At 37.9% G+C, this 21651-nt stretch overlaps 1 protein-coding gene across 2 annotated transcripts; it reads left to right on the top strand.

Annotated features, from left to right (window-relative positions):
- Positions 1 to 1508: 1508 nt before the first annotated feature.
- On the top strand, positions 1509 to 20188 carry LOC134528408 (XK-related protein 4-like). 2 transcript variants are annotated; one of them, XM_063362008.1, is made up of 5 exons: positions 1509 to 1577; positions 4151 to 4252; positions 7002 to 7219; positions 10581 to 10736; positions 15046 to 20188. In XM_063362008.1, the coding sequence occupies exons 2-5, from the start codon at positions 4158 to 4160 to the stop codon at positions 15519 to 15521; spliced, it is 945 nt and encodes a 314-aa protein (XP_063218078.1). In that variant the 5' UTR covers positions 1509 to 1577; positions 4151 to 4157; the 3' UTR covers positions 15522 to 20188. The 2 variants fall into 2 exon arrangements, with proteins under 2 accessions (XP_063218078.1, XP_063218077.1); XM_063362007.1 differs by having other exon boundaries at positions 1523 to 2184.
- Positions 20189 to 21651: the final 1463 nt, after the last annotated feature.

Raw genomic sequence — 21651 nt, 5'->3', positions numbered from 1 at the left:
CCACCCTGCCCCAGAACTTCTCCACCTTCTTATATATACTTCTACAGTTTATAACTGCGACTTTTACATATTGGCATTTTCCCCCTTGCGCCTCTGTCCCTTCCGCCCTGATACGAGTGCCCCTTCCCCTTAGAACCCCGATTTCCAGCACTCTTGCAGCCCTATCCAACTCCACCCCCCTCTTTCCTCCTTCCTCGCTCCCCGTCCAACCAATCTGAGTTTTGTTGACTTTAGCTGTCACCTCCTCCCTAGCATTGCTATCAGCACTATATTCACAATCACCCCCCTTCTCTCCACCTTCCTCACTATCTAGTTGCTATCTTCTTCCCTGCTGCTCAAACCTTGCCCTTTCCAAATGGCCAGAAGTCTCCCTTCCTAGCAGGTCTCCTAGCATCCATTTTCCCCTCTCTGTTAGGTGAACCTGATCCCTGCCCACACAGTCCTGCCCCACCCATTTCCTGCTATCTACCAACATGGCTCCCAAGTCCCTACACACCCTCTCATACACCTCGCTGACCGCCGCAGCCTTGACATAGTTTATACCCCTCCTTACTAGTACCCCACTGACCACAACTCTAGCTACAGGGAACTTCTCCTTCACCTTGCCCACTAGCCCCCTCATATCCTCCTCTACTTCCCTCCCCACCACTCTACCAGCCACATCATTTCCCCCTACATGAACAACCACCACCTTAACTTTACTGCTTCCTTTCATGCAGCCTACCCTCTCCCCCAAGTTCCTAATCTTTGCACCCCCAAACGCAGCTTTATATATACTTCCTTTCCCCACCCCCTGCAATTCTACCCCCTTCACAATAGAGCTGCCCAGGAAAATCACTTCGGGCTCCTGTCTAACTATTGTACCCCTTTTCGTATCCCTGCCCTCTTCATGCCTGTTCACATCTACGTTGCTTGTACCCACAGCCTTACTGCCGGCCTCCTCCCGCACCCTCCTTGCTACCCCTTCATTCTGGGATTTTCATGTATAATGTAGAGTGTGAACGATTACCGGAAGTAACTTTGCAGTTCTGTCCAACTAAACCTCCGGTGTCTGGCCTAAGCCTGGGACTTCAATTGACAGATCGTTCAGGTATTTGTCAAATATTTGTAATCGTTCAGTCCCTCCAGTTGTATGAGACATTTCACGATGGCCGCATCGAAAAGGGAGAAAGAGACTCCTTTTTAATTCCTCCCGGATCTGTGAGAGTTGGAGAATATGGTAATTGTAACGGTTTCCTAGCATTGGATAGCTACATATTAAAAAGTCATTTGCTAAGCAACCATGAAATGATTTTACAATATTTTTAATGTATCTATCCTAACCAAATAAACCGTCCACAATGTTTTAAAGTATTTATAATGTAGCTAACCTAATCTAATTGACCATTAGTTATCATGGGTTGTATATTTATTTACAACCAAAAAAAAAAACCGAAGATGCACGATCGTGCGTTTGGCTCTCTCGTCTGTTGAAAGAAGGCTTGCCAACGTGAGTATTCGGGTATGTCCAGAAGGACAAGTGAATCGTAGGCTACCCTTTTCGGGACAGCCGTCTGTCACCGCCGCCAGCTGAGCTGGTGAGGTTGGGTGATAGGGTTGCGAGGTTGCCATGTGAAAAGTGTAAATAATGAAAAGTGTGGCATAGTTTTATATCTTTATTTTCTGGTTGCGTAGGCTGAAATGCGCGTTAATAGAAATTTGAGTTGACGATTGTTAAATTATCTAGGTTTCCTTTTTTGCGGCGAGAATACAAAGTCGTCTGCTTGCTCGAAAGAATGTTACGTCCAAATGAATAAACGGAGGAATCGTCTGAAAGTCAAATTCAGTTTCTATTACTTTCCCATGTGTTTGCTCTCAAATGCTTAAAATCAGGTCTAGAGTAAACAATTCCGATATGTCTTCAATACGCGAAGAAAGTCAAAATGAGAGTTTAACCTCTCTCCGGAAAAAAGAAGAGAAATCAGTGCCAGTCGACGAAGTGGATTTTCCACGACCAGAGATGCACGTTACCAATTGGGAAATAATTGCTTTAGTAGTATCTATCGTTAGCCATGTTATAGACGTTGGAATAGATGTGTATCTTTCTTGTCGTTATTACGTTGCAGGCCAAATGTTGGAATTCGGTTTGACGATTTTTTTCATATTGTTTCCAGCGTTACTCAACACAGTTATCAGTATTAGAATGTGAGTGTCGCAAGTACTAACAGTAACTTGAACCTTTAAGTTTATGTTTATTAGTTGTCAATTTTAGTTGTGAGTTAACATATGATTAATGACTTGTAGTTGATTACTACTTGCATGAGTTGTACCATCTACGAAGTAACCAGTCAGTTACTTGGTGTTATTGTTACCGGCCCTGTGAACTTTAAAAAATGAATATACAGACAATGTGTAATTGAATTAGATTAGGAGGAGAAAATAATTCCAGTGAAAAATTGAGTTTTATACAATGCTTAAATGCTTGTAATTCGCAGGTGGAAGGCCCCGTAGTTAACAGTGATGTCATATCACCTAATTGTAAATAGCACGGAGATGAGTTAGATATAGTTTAACAATAGACACTTTGTATTCCATCTTTAGTTATTTGATTTTTCGTAATTTAGCCATGTGTCTTGTAAATCTTTTAAGTTTTTAAGGTTTTAAACAATCTATCACTAAATTTTAATGCATGCAATGATATTACATTACAAAATCTGCATTTGTATAGTATTGACAGCCTACATAAACAAAAGCAAAATCATTGTGAATACTACCAAATTATTATTATTTTTTAAACAAGTATAATGTGGGGAGAACTGGGTTCGTAAGTGATGGCCAAATTAGTTTTGATTATAGTTTTATTAATTACTAATAAATAATTGTACTTAAAAATGTCTGATCACCAATCACTTGCACTTAAAAATGTTTATTCGCAAGTCACTCAATGTCTGTCAAGTTCCACTGTTCGCACTCCTCACAGGAGCTAGACTCAACAGTGATTCGCCCCTTACCTCACACCTGTCCTCGCACACACAGTCGCGCACTCACAATACCGTCGCTCCTCGTCGCGCCGCTCTCGAGGGATCTCTGATCCTCTGCACGGATGTCGCACATCCCTTCACTCGCGGAACCCTCCGAACCCTCGTGACTCCAGCGAAGGCCGGCGTCGTCACTCATGTACCCGTGGCGTCCTTCTCGAAGGTACGAGAACGGCTGTGACGTGTCGCGTCATCCCGGGAAGACCCAAAGCCCGAAACACCCAGAACTGCGACGCTTATTCACGCCACTCCTCGCGGCGGCCTCTGTAAGCCCGGAATTCCCAGGCCGCTAGAGGTGACGATAGCCCGAGGCGGGACGGTGCGCGGGGAGCGCAGGGGGGTGGGTAGCGAGGACCCTTGTAATCCGACCAGGCACGCGTGGCATGCCTTACGTCAGTGGCCGAGCGGGGCTGCCAGCCAGCTCTGAACCTGCCACGTGTTGTGGTCCGGTCTGCATTAGTAACAATACTATTAATTTTTTTTTATTTTACATTTTGGTTCAAATGTACTTTATTCACTTGCTCATCAGTTGATGGAGCTATTAGAGCAATAATTATGATGTACTGTCAGGCGTAGTTTACAATGTTTGAATGTATGGCTGTAATTTTTTTTTAACATTACATTGTGATGTTTAGTTATAATAATTATTTGTTAAATTTAATCCCTAACTCCATAATTTTTTAATACATATTTTTTAAATATATTTATTTCGGGGTTACTAAATGTATGTTGGGTTATATTAATAAACATATTTATTTATTTATCTATTTAATTACTTAATGGCACAACTACACAAAAATCACACTTCATAAACTTATACACTAAAGTAACTTAAACTAATAGCTTAAGAACTAAAATCTAAATATTTACACCACTAAACATTAACAACAAAAGTTAATAACATTAAGAAATAAAAGATATTAAATATAATAACTTAAATCTGAGCCGCTTTCAAAACTTTTATTCCAAATTATTATTAATAAATATATTTTTTTCGTTTAAATTGAAGCCACTAAAAGTTGCAGGGGGAAAAAAATGACATTATGAAAGCTGGTGGAGAACAATGAATGAGTTAGTAAAAATTAGAAAGAGTTGCCTATTTGTGTTTTAATTTCTGGGGTGTCTGTCCGCAGGTATGTCATGGATAAAGATGACGTGTCTGTCGCCAAGAAAGCCACAGGACTTTGGGTGATTCGTGTGTTGGTGCTCCTGTTCCAGCTGGCGCCTATTCTCAGGTAGTAACGCAAGTAGCACATGGAGGGCCGATGTTCAAATAATTTATCAAATGTACAAATCTATCTTCACTGCTTATCAATGGGACATCATTTTTAAATGTAGCTCCAGTAATCAGCCTTTGCACGGGCAGATGAAGTTTTATATTTAGCCTGGTAGGTAAGTGTTTTTAATAGGAAAGCTACTGCACAGTTATGCAGCGGCTTTTGAAGTGGCTTGACAATCTGCTTGTTCGTCACGACTTTCCTGCGATTCAGCAGCTCATTCGCCGGCGAGACGCTCAGCATTAAAACCCTTAAAAAACACAGTAACAAAACAAAACAAAGTAAAAATTTAGTGGAAATATTAACTAATGGATAAATCCAACCCGAACTGCAAGCAACGGATGGTATGACCGTTGCCATGGACACACATGTTATCAACAATGAAAAATCCCAATTACCATGGAACCATAAATTTTTTCGGAATAAAAAGTAGCCTATATCAATCTCCGGCCCATAAAATATATCTCTCCAATAAAATCATGTCGACCCATTGCTCCATTGCTGTGTGAAAGAAGGAAAACCCAACAGACACACTTTTGCATTTATGATAGCAGCGATTGCATTGGAGAGTTCGAAGTTTTATAGTTTATATATCACCAGAAATACACATCAAGATGAAGAAAGAGTAAACCAGGTTAAATCTACTATAAGAGGCATACAGATAGTGCTACTTTCCTACCAGCTTCAGGTATTTCATCTGCATACAGAAATAATCACTAGATGCGTAATTTTACAGAATGTTTTAGTTCTGATTTGTATGATAAACTTACACTACCTATCTAATGTCATTGTGTTGCTTACATTTTCACTTAGCCATATTTTTTTGTCAATAATTTTTGCAAGTGAGCTTAACTGTGTGTAGAAAAGTTTTTGGACAAAAATCCTTTTAGAACGTACTTACTTTTGGTGACAGTAATAAGAAATAACAGTTAAAGTACAAAATAGTTTGTCAACTGACACATTTTACTAAAGATGTATGCTTATTGCATTTAAATACTGTCAAATTCCTTTAAAATATATATGCACACGTATGGTGCATTCTCAACGTTGGAAAACGGCCCGTTATAACACCATGTTCAGGTTTGGATGCGGAAGTGATTGATGGTGAATAGTACGTTGTAGCAGTCCATTAAACTATGTATGTTAAAACATTAACAAATAATAATTACAATATACATAAGTTAATGATGGTTTGCTTCACAAATGATTTTGACAGTTTCTTTTGGCAAATCAGACATCACTGTACAGTGATAATGAATGCGTGGTAGAGAGCTTGGTGGTTCACTTGATATGTAGCGTACAGGCAATTGTGATGGGTAGGGGGGTGTTAAGATGTCAGATAACTTTTATGGCCATACACCATTGCTGGTTACACTGGTTACTTGAAAAGAAGCTATAATAAGCATATTTTAAAAGTAAAATGCATACGGCGTTCATACACAGAATTTCATTGAAGGAATTGGTCAGTAAAATCTTCACAGCACAGACGAACTCCGTGGGCTGACAATGACGATGCAGTTGTAACAAGAACAGTAAATAAAGACCTTGGTCAACTCAGCGACAAACAGATGGTCCCTCTAGATAACACAATGACAACATAGAGCCACCCACACAGGCGAACCCAGCGATGTGGCTAAACGAAAGAGTTGCGACGTTTCCGGAACGAGATCTTGTTAACGTCCTCGGGCGCAGACAGGCCGACGACAGGCGTGCAGTTCTCTAATTGGCTGTGCAACTGAGAGCTAATATTATTGGCTGGTGTCTTGCTGCAAGGGTAGGTAGTTTGCAGTTTTGGGGTAGTTTGCAGTTTTGGTTTTGCGGTAAATTAGTTTCAGTTTGAAGTAAGGTATCCGTATATTTATTTATTAATTGAATGTGTTTTTACTGCTAACATTTTTAGGTAAATATGTAGTTAAGTGGTATTTGCGAAAAAAAATTGTTAAAAATGCGAAAATATTTTTATTATATGCTCTTTAGCTTCCTCTTTTCATTAAACCCGGCAGAGATAAGAAATTCCAAATACTTTAGGAGATATTGAATTTTTTAATTTTCATAGTTGGGCGATATTTGTTAAAAAAAAATTAAAAATTCCGAAAATACTTTTATTCTATGCTCTTTAACTTCCTCTTTTCATTAAATCCAGTGGAGATTTACCCATTTTTATTATACTTTTATTTTCCTTTTAATTGGGTTCTCTTCGTGTACGAGTGGAATCTAAGGTAATTCTGGTTCGATTTCCGGCAGGGATCACACCAGGCTGGGTTTTTGATGGTAAATGACTAAACAATAAGAAACTATCCTATAAAAGCTGATATTATTGTTAACAGTAGAATTACCACGGCTGTTGTTGGTGTATGCAGTGGTGTAGCCAGGATTTGTGTATTGGGGGGGGGGGGGGGGTGTCTGGTTAAGAGGGCATCCCCCCCCCCCCCCCCGTATTAAAGCGGGGGGTCCGGGAAAATTTGGATTTTAAGGTGTAAAATAGTGCTGTTTTAGCAGTTTTCGGTACTTAAATTTAAATATTGTAATGTTAAAAATTTTATTAATTTTAATATGAAATTTGTTTGAGTGATGAATAAAAAATTAATTAAAGATTTGGCGCTAAGGGGGGGGGGGGGGGTTTGTACCCCTAAACCCCCCCCCCCCCCCCCCCTGGCTACGCCCCTGGGTGTATGGAGGCAGTGCGATGGTCGACGGGTGACGGCAGGTACTGCGAGTCGCTGGCGTACGCGCTGCAGTCGCGGCGCGCGGAGAAGGCACGCGACGGGCACGGCCAGCGCAGGTTCTACGAGCTGATGCTGAAGGAGGACTCTGACGTGGCGCTGCTGCGGGTGTTCGAGTGCTTCCTGGAGGCGGCCCCCCAGCAGGTGCTGCAGATCAGCATCCTGCTGGCCAACACGGGCCGTCGCCTGGGGGACCTGCAAGGTGCGCTCCGTCCGCAGTTCCCGGTCCAACAACTTACTGCTAGAGACCGGAAAAATTCGCGGGTTCAGTGACCTCCAGGATGACTCCGACATCCTCTACACACTCGGGCAAATGCCAACTGTTCTATTGGCTGCCGACTTGTGATTCCTCACGACTGGGTGGCCTGTGATTCAACACTTCTACGAGCGAGGGTCTCTAATTGGCCCTCGGTCCTCCGGATTAACAGTGGACCAATGGCAGAAGCAGCACCAAGGTATAATTATTTGAATTTTAGCATAGCATGTAATGAACCCGCAAATTTTTTCGGGTCTCTACTTATTGTCGTATCCCCGAACGGAATGGATACCTCTTCTGCTGAGTGGGTAGGTAGGAGAGCGAAAGGCAATTACCTGACTACTGCTCACAGAAAAAATTCTTGCTGTCTATTTCACTTAATACGAATGAGGCATACAGCTGGCTACATTCGAATACAAGTTACTCTACAGCAAGATTACAATTCTTGTCTTAAGTCAGTCTTACAACTCATAGTACAGATCACTGGTACAGGGCAGTCCCCTGCATCTCTCGTGGACTCTACACGCTAACTGACGTCCCTGAACCAAAAAAGCCCCCCTGCAGCTTGTGAGTCACTATACATATATCTGTTTCTGCTACATCTCGGGCCAGTTGCTCCTTCTGGAAAATTTCGTTTACAGAGTCTGACACAGAACCTTCAGTGGTTGCACAAAAGCTTCCAGAACGTTTTTGTTTTCCTACTGCGTTGCTGGGGTCCTCAATTTGCCCCGTCCAAGTAAACTACCGAATCATCTTATTTGCACTGAAATCACTCTGTTGTCCACCTGTACTAACAGACTGTTTACTTACCATGGAGCCATAGCTGCTCTGAATCATAGGCCTCTTGTTTCCCGTGTTGCTAGCATTTAAAAAAAAAAATATTAATTATTATACATTTTTGTCAGCTCACAACATTATCATCTTCTTAAAATGGTTTCACACAATTGGGAATTTTCATTTAATAAAATTTTTTGGACATAATGCCATTGCAGTTTTTCACTGTTTGTCATGGAAAAAATTCAAGAATGTGAAATAAGAAAGAAAAATAAAAACAAGCCTAAATCAGCTGATGTCAAAAAGATAAAACCAACGATGAAACTAAACATGTATTATGGACAATAAAATGATGCCAGACAGATGAACACATTCAAACCTTAAATATTGGACAGCACAAGAATTCCGTGGAAGGAATGTAAAAATTAACAGCACAGATGAACACACAGGGCTAACGATGACGAGACAGTTTCAACAAGAACAGTAAATGCAGATAGACAACAACTTGACAGCGCAGCAACGTACAAATATAACAATGAAAATAAATGTTTATCATAGACAACACAACGACGACAGCACCGACAAAGACAGTAGGAGGTCTTATGACAAAACAGTTGCACTAAGTTTTCATTTTTATTTCTTATTTTGCATTCTTGAATTTTTTTCTTTTACAAACATTGCTTAGCTGCCATGGCGTATGTCCAAAAAATTGCATTGAAACTTACCTTAAATTAATTAGATGCAGCCAAACTAACTAATAGAACAGCGACAACTTCAAATTGCTGTATAGAGGAGTATACATCAAGTAGGAAACTCTTCAATGTAGAATAGTAAAGAACAAAAGTTTTTGTTTAATATTTGTATTTATTGAATTAGTTGTAATTTGAACTACACACACCAGAACATTGACTGTTACTAAACAAATGTATACTTTTTGTTACATCAATGACAGTGCTATTAATATTTTTTGGTAAGTGTAATTTTCATTATTTAACACTTTTCTGATATGTTTGTTTTGGTTTGATGTATTATCTCAGGGGTGCAACAACAAGGGGGGGGGGGGGGGGCAAGGGTATATTGCCCCCCCTCTGAAACCTTGAAGTGGGGGCAAGCGGGGGCAAAGAAAGTGCTGTGTAATCAATTTTTAGATAATAAAACTGCTTAAATAAATAGCACCATTTTCCCCCGCTTCAATAGGGGGGATCGATGATTCTTTATAAAAAGGTATATTGCCCCCCCTTTGCAAATTTAGTTGTTACGCCCCTGTATTATCTGTATGGTTATTGTATTTAAAATATCTAATTCTCTCCTTTGATAAATAAATAAAATTACAAAAGTTATGTCAGTGACAATGGAATTAATTTAAATCACTTTCATCAAAGCTTGAAAGGGTGAGTAGGCCTCCCACTAGAACTCGGACAGTGAATGCTTTTATTTTAACCTGTGTTAAAATTTATGTTCAGATTGCTGACATTTTAAGCTCAGACTGTGAAATAACTAATTTATCTATCCATACAATATTTTCATTTAATAATAGTGAAACACAGTTTTTTTATATAGAACACCAGCTGGCATTTCTGTGTCCTGCAAGGCAGTCCGCCAATCCTACATCCACCTTCGGGCAGTATCTTGAACCTGTATATATTTTATATACGTATTTAGAGGACGTCATGTTTTAAAATGTTTATTAACATCATGATTAATGTAAAATAAAGTTGGTGTTTTAAAAAAAAAATGGTTGTGTGTACTTACGTACGTGTGTTAGAATTTAAACTTGGTGTAATAAAAACTAAATTTAATTTTGAATGCAAATAATTAATTGAAATAAAATAATAAAAGGACTCAAGTGATATTATAAATATGTTTGGTAAAGTATAAATTCAATCAAATTAAAAAAAATGTTAATACGTACATACTCAGTATTCAATAGTAATATAAACACATGTATAACATTTATTGTTTAATTTGGTAAAGAATTGGGATAGATTTTAATTACATAGTATTAAAAATCAATAAATATGCCGAATGTTTATTCTTATTAGTTAATTTTAATTATTTATTAAATAATAATGTCACAATTTATACATACAAGAACATAACCTCAGTTACATAAATGCACTTAAAAATACACTAATACTGTATTCACAATAAAAAAATGTTTTTAATTAAATGGACCATTTTTCAGTATCAGTCACTAAAGTACCCATAAATTCAAAAGCACATACAGTATATAATTTGTATTAGTATGTAGCTTTTTTTGTATCTTGTCAATTTTTGTTGCATGTTGCGTGCGCAATGTAAAAAATATCACTCATCATTTTTTTCATAACGCGCCGATAGAAGTATAGCTTCAAAAATTATTTCCGAACTGAGAGGATCAAATATTTTGTGACTTAAATATGAATAGTTATTAACACCAAGTTTTGTCGGGCGATAAAAAAAGACCGACGCGGACAGGAATGTTTGTGGATGTTACCGTGCCAACACGTATCGGCGAGTCGGGTGAGCGCTGACAGGCGGCGGGGGCTTGCAGTGCTGACGCAGGCGGCCTCCATCCTCAGCTCGCTGTTCAGCATGGGCTGGTCGATGGCATCCTACCACCGCTCGATCCGCTTCGTGCAGAAGGACAAGGACAACATATCCTGGCCGGGCACGGTCATGCAGTTCCTCTGGCACTTCCCCATCACAGGTGACGAGGCAGCCTCCTTGCTTTCACTCTCCTACAGCAGGGTTCCCGCAGGCGCGACTTTTCTCTGAAGTAATGACAAAATTCCGGGTGTAATACTACGGTATTTACAGGTTCACTGCAACTGATTTTTGATGCTCATTTGTTTTGTTTGTGTTTCGTTCCCGGACTTTCGGCAGTGTTTTGTTTGGCGTGGTCACGAGCGTCAGCGGCCTCGGACGTTGCCATAACGACACTTGAAATCAACAACATTCAGCCGTGGTTCGAAACATAACATTATAATTGGTCGTTTGTAATAATGACGCCTAGCATCTACGTTTGGATTGGCGGGATAATACCGACAATGCAAAATTTAAAATATTAAGAAAAAGGTGCTTCTGACACCTAGAATATGGCGTGATTCAGCGATAATTCCGGTGCGGAATTTGGTGGTTTGAAGCAGATCAGCGTCGTGTTTAACTACACAGGTGTAGTTAAACGCGAGAACGAATTACTACGGACGTCAACAAATGAAGGCAGCGTGCGGCGACGACTTTGCTGCGAATTATAAGGTTGAGAAATTCCCTTGTACCAGGACTTGGGTATGGCTGGCTGCACCATCATTTAGAGACGTTTGCGCCTTGAGTCAATAGCTCCGTCCCAGTGAACAATATTAAAATCACACACGTAATTAGCATTGATGTGTTTGCAATAATTTCATTAGAAACAACGAACTATTTCATCAAACTGTCGCACACAGGTCCAGTAGTCCTAGGAGTCAGAGTCTCGTGTCTGACTAGCTGGAGGCAAATAACAAATAGACTTTTGAAAATTAATAAACATGAGCCCAACGTAACTGAACATAGATTTGGACATATTCGAGAAATCTGTGTTTAGAGTCATGTTGATTACTATTGTTGAGTATTCTACCATAATAAATGTTGTTTTTATTTTATTATGGTACTAATTATCAGTAGGTTAGGTTAATCATTCATAACACAAGGCGCCCAATCCCATTAAATATATTTTTTTTATTGTATGCTCAAGATAGTACAGAACAATTTGATTACCATAACTTGGGGCATTTTATAGTGAGCCGTATGCTTACAGAGTTAAACTGGCTACCACAATGTGGAGCCGTAAGCGTACACCGGAAATACTTTTTCCGGACACTAGATATGTTCCCATTTTTACCCTGAAAACAGTGTTTCTATATTCCTACTGGTTTCTGAGAAATCTAGTCTATGGATTACATTACAATCCCTGTGCATTTATGTGGCTGCCGCCATTTTTTCCTTTCCAGTGTGGGTTTGTGTTCATGCTCTTCGATGTTAATTCAGCTTATAATTTAACATAAAATCTTGTCTATGCAGTGTGCTGGGGATCTTTAAGGTTTCACAATGATATTAGAAATGAACAGAAACTAGGTGTGATTCCGTCTGAATATAATCACGTCAAAATTTATTTAAGGAAAATTTATAACAGATAGAAAAGTTATTAACATACAATTTCAATTACTTGATTAATTAGCTCTCAGGTATATTTAAAAAGAAATATGGGTCGACCCGAAATTAAATTATAAAAAGTTTTCATTAAAAGAAAAATACATAATCCAATAATAAAAAAATACAAATATGTTTAAACTATCCCAGTATATATACTTAAAGTACAGAAATTATGTTTATCTGATGAACTTTGTCTGACGGCGTAATTTAAGAAAGTTCAGAAAAGGTTGAAAGATACAGTAGCACCGGAGGTCGGGGCTTCGTTTCCCGGAGATCACGCGGGAACATGATGCCAGGGCGCCTGTGTGTTGTTGAGGAAGGGTGGTGAAAATGCCAATTCGGCGTCCGGCTCTCGGACCCTGTCAGACAGGGAAGTTGGCTTCTATTTTCTGAGGCGTCGCCAGTCAGGAACTGGAGCCCGCGAATACGTGGCTGGCGCGGACGTTTCTACCATTTCAAAAAAATAAAATGATTTAAAAGAAAATAACTATTACTCTTTGTACTATGCAGACGGACTAAACTACTTAAAAAGATTACAGGGATAGCATCCCTTATTTAATGAACTACATCATCGGTTGCGGCCGGATGGAAGTCTTGCAGTGCATTGATCCGCCGATAATCACAAACGATCCGTCTGCAGTCGCGACGCGAAGTGTGTCGCGAAGAACCGCGTCTCGTAATTAAAAGTAAATGTTCAACCAAAAGTGGAGGGGGGGACTGGGACGTCTGGACCGAAAGGTTCCGAAGTTCCCCGAGTGGGCATCATAAAAAACTCTGACTTTGATGTCTCGAAGTTGGTAGCACTGGCCGACTTTAGCGCTACCTGTTGAGGGGTGTCTGAAATAAAAAAGAATAGACTCGCCCAAGCCGTCCTGCTTAAACTAGGGGTTAATGGCGCAGTCAGGTGCTGCACTCTGGCGGCCAAGATAAGAAGTTACTGTTTCTGCCGCTAGATGTCGTAGGGTGCCATCTTTGCACACACATTTTTTTATGCAAGTCGTCCTTGACGCCGGTCGCTGCCTGGCGAGGTGTACGACCGGTTAATGATCTGGAGCTGAATTCTTAGAATCCAGGTGGGGTGTAGGTGGAGTAAGGGGGGGCAGAAAATGCAACCAGGCTGGGAACGGGCCTCCTAGCCGTGACTTTCGGGGAGTGAACCTAAGACGTATTCGTGACGGTAAAGGCTATGGTCAGCTCGTCTCTGAGAAATGGTCACAACTCGTCCAGAGCTGTTGTATGCAGCTTTAGTCATGAAGTGAAGTAATGTTACAGACCTGGGACGTGCCTGCAAACGAGAGAAATGTCAAACGGGCTGCCAATGAAGTCTTAGATCTGCAAAAGATCCGATAGGTCTCTGGGAAAGTTGCTTCAGTCTACTGGCACAAAGTTTAACTAAGGAGAGTACACCAGCCTAACAATGAGTAAATCACCCAAAGTAACCAAATTATAAAGAAAAATAAAATTTCCAAAAATAATTTAAAATTATAATAACAATTAAATAAAGGTTGTCGAAAAACCAAATTTCCGGCACAGCAGTATCTTAATGACTTAACTAACTATGCAGTATCTTAATGAATTAAAAATGGTATATATTTTAATTGTAAATAAATGTACCATTAATATTCTACATCTGATTTTTATGTACATTAATTAAAAGTAAGGAACAGAAACTGTTATGTGTTAATTTTAAGTACAATCAAAAATCTGTAGTATTTTAGCTGATTACAAACAATGTATTTTTTCAAAATTCGATAAACAAATGTTTTAATTTTCTTTTCAGACTGGCAGTGTTAGTTATGTTGTCATGATGGAAATGATAACAGTGGAATCTTGCATATTGTGCAGAAAAACATTGCTTTGTCAATTCTGCATGCATGTTCACTGAAATTTATTTTTAGTAACCAGTGTAAGTATTTTTGCAGTATCAAATTGTCATCTGTAAGCTGAAATAAGACTGCGAAAAATATGACATAACTCACTTTTAAAGTTTTGTGGGTAAATTCAGTGGAAGTATGGTATTTTTCAAGCTTTCGTATGGGTGTGGGGTTTTTTTAGTAATTTTTGGTTGGGAATTCTACCCAAAGGAACTGACATATTCTTCAAAGGAGTTCGCACTTATAACAGTAATATGAATTAAAATTTTAGGAATTCTGGGGAAAGTACTGTGGCTTTTACTTCATAAAGTTTCCAGTACTTCACCATAAATACATATCAATATTAATATACAGTGACACAAAAATGAAGGTCCTTCTCTTATATACTTCTCTTATATACAGTTGAATCCCGCTGATGCGACCCCTAACGGTTTCCAGAAAAACGGACTTATAAACGGAATGGTCCCCTCCCCCAACCAACCACCCCCCAATCACACTAACCAGTCGCAAGACAAAGGCAGGGACCAGGACAGCAATAGACGCGCGCGTAGATGCTATCAGCTGATGCGCGCAGTTTACCGGTATTGGCTAGCTTGGACAGTCTAGAGGGGTGGTATCTATTTTTAGCCATCTTTTGTATGCCTGCCTGCTTACAGTACAGTGCTTGCCAAGATAAACGTGAACACATAGTGCGCAACAAAGTGTAACAGACTTGTTTTTCAGCCGATTTTACTCAAATTTTCGACTTTCTCTGCTCAAATTTTTCACGGTTTCTCATAAAACGGTTGTATAAACGGAATGGACGCATCAGAGGGGGGTCGCATCGGTGGGATTCTACTGTAGTTACTTATGGTATTAAAATAATATTCTGCTGCTAAATTAGAACTTTATCATCATCATGGTGCACCACATCTTTGTTGCCACACGTCAAGTCCCTGTATTTGCCCTGTGCAGTGTCGCGCATCCTGTCCATCAGCGCGATAGCGTCGGTGTGCCCCTACTGGATGGCGGGCGCAGTCGTGGTGCACTGGCTCGTCATGTCCGCGTGGATCTCCGTGCTGGACCGCACCCAGTTCTGCGTATCGACCCGCGGCGACCCTTGGCGCCAGAAGGTCGGCGAGACGCTCTTCTCCTTCGTGCTGGGGCTCGTCTACGTCTTCACGTACCTGACGCCCGGCGAGGGCCGCACCCGCAACCGCTTCCTGGTGTTCTACTCGCTGTGCTTCGCGGAGAACATGGCGGCCGTCGGGACGTGGGCCGCGCTCGCCGGCGACGAGACGCGCGGCCGGTGGTTCTTCCTGCCGCTGACCTGCGGCGCCGCGGTGTCGTACGTGCTGGGCGTCTGCTTCATGCTCGTCTACTACCGCTTCTTCCACCCCAGGAGGGTCTCCCCGCCGCACTCCCCCGCGGCTGCCACCCGCACCAGCTGATGGCCTCCCTCGCCCGCTTCTCGAACACTGTGGCTGCGCGCTCGCCAAGGGCTCGGGAAGGTGCCATCTTCCGATCGTAGTTTCATATTGAAAATTTGACCTCTTTAGGCATACTTCATAAATTTTTTTTTTACAACACTTGAAGTTGACAGTGATTTGCTCCATCAAATAGTTTAACGTGTGAAAATATCGAGGTTTAGAAAAATTAAGTAAAATTTATTGAAAAATTTCTACAACAAAAAAAAATAATCAAAGAGTCACTGTTTTACAGTCTCAGTAAGTCTGTTTATGTGTGTTTTCTGCTTTAGCAAAGGCAAATTCTCAATTGAAAACCATGCTAAATGTTTACAAGCTAAAAACGGTGAAATCCAAGATGGCAACTTTCCTTTTACGTCTTTCTCCCCTTTGTTCGTCTCTTACTTGCTTTCCTCAACTGAGCGTGGTGAAGCTCATTCGCAGTCGAGAGAGTAGCTTGTCCTGCCTCAGATCTTCTGTTTTTACGCTGAACTTCGTACTTCGTACTTACACCTCCGATGCCTAAGATTCTCCTTGTTTCAGCCCGAGAACTGAAAGAAGCTGGTTAAATTCTAAACGGCGGGCATCTGGCCACCTGAATGCTTGACAGCATCTTGTAATGATTTCTCTCAAGTATGAGATATTTTGTAACCTCGCTAGATTTAATTTGCTGTATAGTGTATATGTAGTGACTTTCCTTCGTATTTATTTTTTACTTTTTAGTTTTTATGTAGTCAGTTGTTGCTAACAACGCTGTAAATTACAATAATTTATTTGTTCCTGTATTAGTGTTTATTACCTATTAGTAAATAGTGTGTGTTTGTCTCGATCACGGAGCTGTTTTTTGGCATCTACTGTTTTAAGTAATTTCCTCCCTTTTAAATATATAGCACTTGTATACTGTGCTTCAGGTTAACAAGTTCAGGTTATTGACTTTTTAAAAAGCTTCAGTATTCTCAAATGATTTAAAGTGGTGAAACTTGTTTGGTCTCAGTATTTTAAATCTTTGTTTCCTGAAGTTACGTTTTTCTTCCCAAGAATAAGCGTGTCCTAGCTGTTCGTTCTCATTGTGAGAATTTGTAATTTAGGAACACAGTGTTATACTCAATCAGGCTATTAAAATTATTTTTAAATAATTAGAAAAAGTTAGTACGTATTTGAAGGAACAACAATGTTTATGTTTTAGACATTAAATGAAGTGGAAAATCAAATGGCTAGTTGCAATCGGTTTTATACCTATTGGACATATACTTTGTCAATGGACATAGTTTTAATGTGATTCACAAGTGCCTGAAATAATTTTTTTTTATATATATGTAAAAGTATTAGTGTATTCCGAAGATGAAGATTTTTTTTTCAAGCTGGTAAGTTTATGTTCGTAGTGTGAATAGAAGCAGATTAAATTTTTAAATTTTATTTTATGTGCGTAGTCTGCACTAATCCAATCATAATGCAGCCTTTTTCCTGCTATAAGATTGTTGTACTAAATTTTATTGTATTGGTCGAGAATTCTTTTGGCGACAAAAAACATAAGTGTTTTTTAAAATGATTCATGCATTGGAGAATTGTGTTTAATACAATTTTTTGGAAATACACCATTGCAGTTTTGCACTGTTTTGTCATAGGAAAAACTGAAGATGCAAAATAAAATTTAAAATAAAAACTAACCTACATAGAACAAGCCGGAATCAGTGGTTGAACAAACGGCACCAACAATGAACCTAAACGGTTATGGGCAACACAATGAAAGCACAAACACATTCAAACTTAAAATATCAGACAGGTTAAGAAAAATTTTTTTTTTCATGCCTAAAGTCCTTCTATGGAGTTCTTAAGCAGTCTTATATTTTAAGTTTGAATGTGTTTGTTCTTTTTTCATTGTTGCCCATAATACCTGTTTATGTTCATAGTTTGGTCCATGTGTTCGACATCGACTGATATAGACTTGTTCTCGGTGGGTGTAAGTTTTCGTTGTTTCCTTTTTATTTTACATTCTTGAATTGTTTCCATGACAAACACTGCAAATCTGTAATGGTGTATGTCCAAAAAATTGTATTAAATCAAAAACATAATACTTTTTTATGAATGGTTTTTAAATAAAGATTTATGTTTCGGTTAAGCGATTGAGAAAGGTGCAAACTCAAATGTATATTTACATTGGTTTAAATAATTGTTGTGCAAGTGGCAAGTATTTGGATACACATTTATCAATTTTAGCACAAAATTGACCTTCCTTGGTACTGTGCTTCTAAGGCATTTATATATATTGGTACAAAATAAAATCCTAGCCTATTTGTTAAATTCTCAGACAACTAACGGCTCTCTGTGACTGCTGTCGTTCAGAAGTTACTGTGATGCCTGTCAGTAAAGTGATTTTGTTTGTACGTAATTAAATGATCACCATTTCTGGAGAGATAACACAAAGTTGCTACATTCTGTTCCGGCCAATCTGAGATTTTTATAAAATTCATTTTGAAAGTACTCCTGCTAGTTCTCATAGTTACATCCTCTAAATCATGTGATACTATATAACTATTCACCTCTAAAATTGGGTTTATGTGTGCTATAGTAGCCTATGGTTTGGTGCAGTAATAATTAATTGTAATGATTTCATAAGTCACTAGGCTCAAATAACGTTAATTTTGTAGTTGGCGAAAGCAGTTGGTGAAAAGAAAACTAAATCGGGGCTTTCAAAAGTATTAATTTAATAATGAACCAACTATAGGTGAGCATTTGTTGGATGTATACCTTTAACAATTTTTTTTCATTGGAGTATTTGAAATATTAATTGTTGTTTGATGTTCGATGTCTGTGCAAGATTAAATAAGTACCCACTGTAATTTGGTGCCTTTGGTGCATTCGGACGTGTGTCAGGTCAGTAAAGCAGCACAACGCTGAAAATGCTTTGTTTGTAATGTGGACTTCTTACTTGCCTTGGGTTTAAGACTGTTTTTTAACTTTGTGGGATCTTTTGACTGTTTTGTTGATTTTTTCTGACAATTGGTCTATTTTGTAACACTTCAGTAATTGAATAGCATTAATTAGCATAATATCCTGAATTACAGACACAAGTTTTGGACTAATTACTCTTGTCTTGTAAATTTTATTTATTGTTATGCTACTGATGATGTGTGCATTGCACAGTTGGTATTGCAGCTTTTTTTAATCACTATCCTTTTAAATGCATCATATTGTGGAATTATAATTTTGTTGGTTATGTGTATACTAAAAACATGTGCTTTGGACACTGTGATTTTTATGTATGTATTGATGTATGATGTTCCTTGACGCCAAAATTTATTTTTCCGCTACATAATTCGTAATGTTCGCAAATATTTTCTGTGGTAACATATGTCTGTGATAAATAATAGATAGCTAAAATGATATTACTTTCATGATATATATTGTATTTTATATGTATATTGGAGCCATTGTACATATCAAACATTCAGACAAACGTTGCATTAACTGTGCAGTAAATTCAGACAGTGTACGTATAGAGTTTTTGTGAAGGACCAAAAGATAAATGATTGGCTTCCATTTTTGTAATATTTGAGCATTCACACAACTCATGTTGAAGCGATGAATCTCTGCAAAGATCGCTATAATAACAATTTTATGAGTTATCAAACAAGTTGGTTTTTGTTGGAACAATTTTTAAAAATAATTAGTAGGTACATAACATTTTTTTTCTATTCATGCTAAATTCCCACATGGTATGTATTCATGTATCATTTGTCAATTGGATGTGTTTCTAAAAGCAAGAATGTTGTTTATAGTATGTACAAAATCTAATTTGGTATCACTATTAGATTTTATTTTACCATAAAATTTTGATAAGGGTTTTACATATTTAATAATTTCAACTATCGCTCTGATTCTAGAGGAATAGCTTTCCTTATTTACTTAATTGTTTCACATATTTTTTCATTTATTGTTAAAATTGACTAGCAAAAGGTATTCTAGGCAAAAACTGCAAATAAACGAATTTGCGAATAGCGAAACACTATGATTAAAGAATAATCTAGAGTACATACAATATAAATATTAATAAATAGTGTTTTGGTGGTTATTTTTTGAAGTAGGCTTTTTTTAACTGAAGGCTCTTATAATAGTGGTTGTCTCAAACTTGAGATCATGTTAAATTTGAGTTATTGGTATGTTTTTAGGTATTCAGTTAAATAATAAAATTGCTGTAATAAATTTCTTAAAATTTTAATTCTTTTCTCTGAATCATTGATTATAAATAGGTAATTAATTACATTGAAGAATTCATTACTCAGTAGTTGATTGAATTTCTCATTTATTGCGATTGAGGTTTGTTCGACATCTAGTTACCTAGTCAATTGAGAGTTCTAATATGTTGATATGAAATATTTTGATATTGACACCTTGCTAAACCAAAAGTTAATGCCAGTAAATGAATACCTATTGTCACAATAGTAATTAATTATTGTTATCGCCTATATGCGATGTCTTGATTATTCTTCAGTACTTTATTGATTATATATTTATATTATAAACAGAGTCTTAATAAAAAGGTTCTGTTGTGATTTGTTTGGATGTATCCTAACATACTAATATGAGAGAATTGATACATAATTTGTTACGTTAATGAATGTTTCAAAAAATATTTTAAGAATATTTTTTTTTCTACTAGCTCTCAAAAAATTATACTTCTAGTTTCTAAGTACTTCTATGAGAAAAATTTTTTTGTAACAGAATTTTGTCTCAAAATATAACTATAAAATTGTTATATAATTTATAATCATTAATCCTCTAATATTATTATTTTTTAGTATTTTTTTTGTATGATGGTATAAGCAGATCAAAAATATTTTTGGAACATATTCATTGAATTATCCATTCTTCTTAAGACCTGTTCAGTGTTTTGTTATACGTGTCTGTATTTCATATTTATTTATTTCATGAGAATATTTTTTTTATGTTTAAGTATGAATAATTTATGTACATATCTGTAACTGATGCTCAGATTTTTTTATTTTCATATTTTGTTTGAATATATTTGTGTTATCTTTAACTTTGCTGTTAAAAAAAAATATATAAAACTTTATGATGTCAGTTTTGATTTTATATACATTAGAACTGTAATTTTACATTCCCCTCATTTACTCTTCCCTAGTTAATTATCTACACTATTTTTTGTTTTCCAGATCACTGTACATCTTTTCAGAGCATATCAGTCCCTTGTTTTATACCATAAAGTTTTTTGAATTCTCTTGATGACACTTTGGTTGCATGTTTTTATGTATACTTTTTGTTAAGATTTCTTTTTGTCATTAATTATAGGTGCATTTCTTCCTGGCCTCCGCAAGATGAAGTGGGTACTGCCAGCAGGGCAAAGTACCAGCATTATTGTACCAGAATAAATTGGTAGGTAGTGCTGTCAACCCCAGCAGATTCCTAGACTAAAAGATAGCATTTCTGATGGTGATTAGATGTAGGTAGTTGCAGTTATAAATAATTCAATAGAATACATGCAAGCAATAGTTATCTAAAAACATATTATAGGCAGCACTGTAAGCTTGTAACTAATGTGTAAAAACAAATTTTGGTATACTTTTTCTTGCTGGTAATTTTTCCCGTTTCGTGTAGCCAGGCGAAATGCACTGTTCCATGCCCCTGAACTAGGCAGAATTTCTGACTGGTACTTTGTGGATGTGGACATTGTCGTGCATTTCTGTGAACAAATTTAAGTTGATAACACTGTGGTTGAAAATTGGCCATCTCCCATATTTTTCAAGAAACATTTCTCAGGAGTCGGGTTGAAGACAGCGTTGTGTAAATTTTTCTTCACGGTAGTGTTGAAATCATAAACTAATGGTTTGTTTTTATTTTTTAATGCTTTGCTGCACACGTTTGATTTTAAGGTGAAATGTTACTAAATTTTTTAACTGGTGTTCAAAGTTAGACTTCTACTGTGAAATACATTTTTTCACTTACCTGATGGCTTGTAGCCAAAATGGGAAGGGCATAAATGCATCAAGAGCTGTGTGCATGCGTGTCTCAGTTGCTGTAGTCTGTGGGGGTGCTCTGACACTTCAGTTATTTTTTAACGTGATATTTTCTGCCGTGAGAGCTTTAGGCTGAATAG

Source organism: Bacillus rossius, chromosome 1 (genome assembly GCF_032445375.1).
Source record: "Bacillus rossius redtenbacheri isolate Brsri chromosome 1, Brsri_v3, whole genome shotgun sequence".
In the NCBI taxonomy this organism is placed as follows: Eukaryota; Metazoa; Arthropoda; class Insecta; order Phasmatodea; family Bacillidae; genus Bacillus; species Bacillus rossius.
The sequence above is the reverse complement of the archived record's forward strand: the minus strand, read 5'-3'. Positions and strand labels throughout refer to the sequence as shown.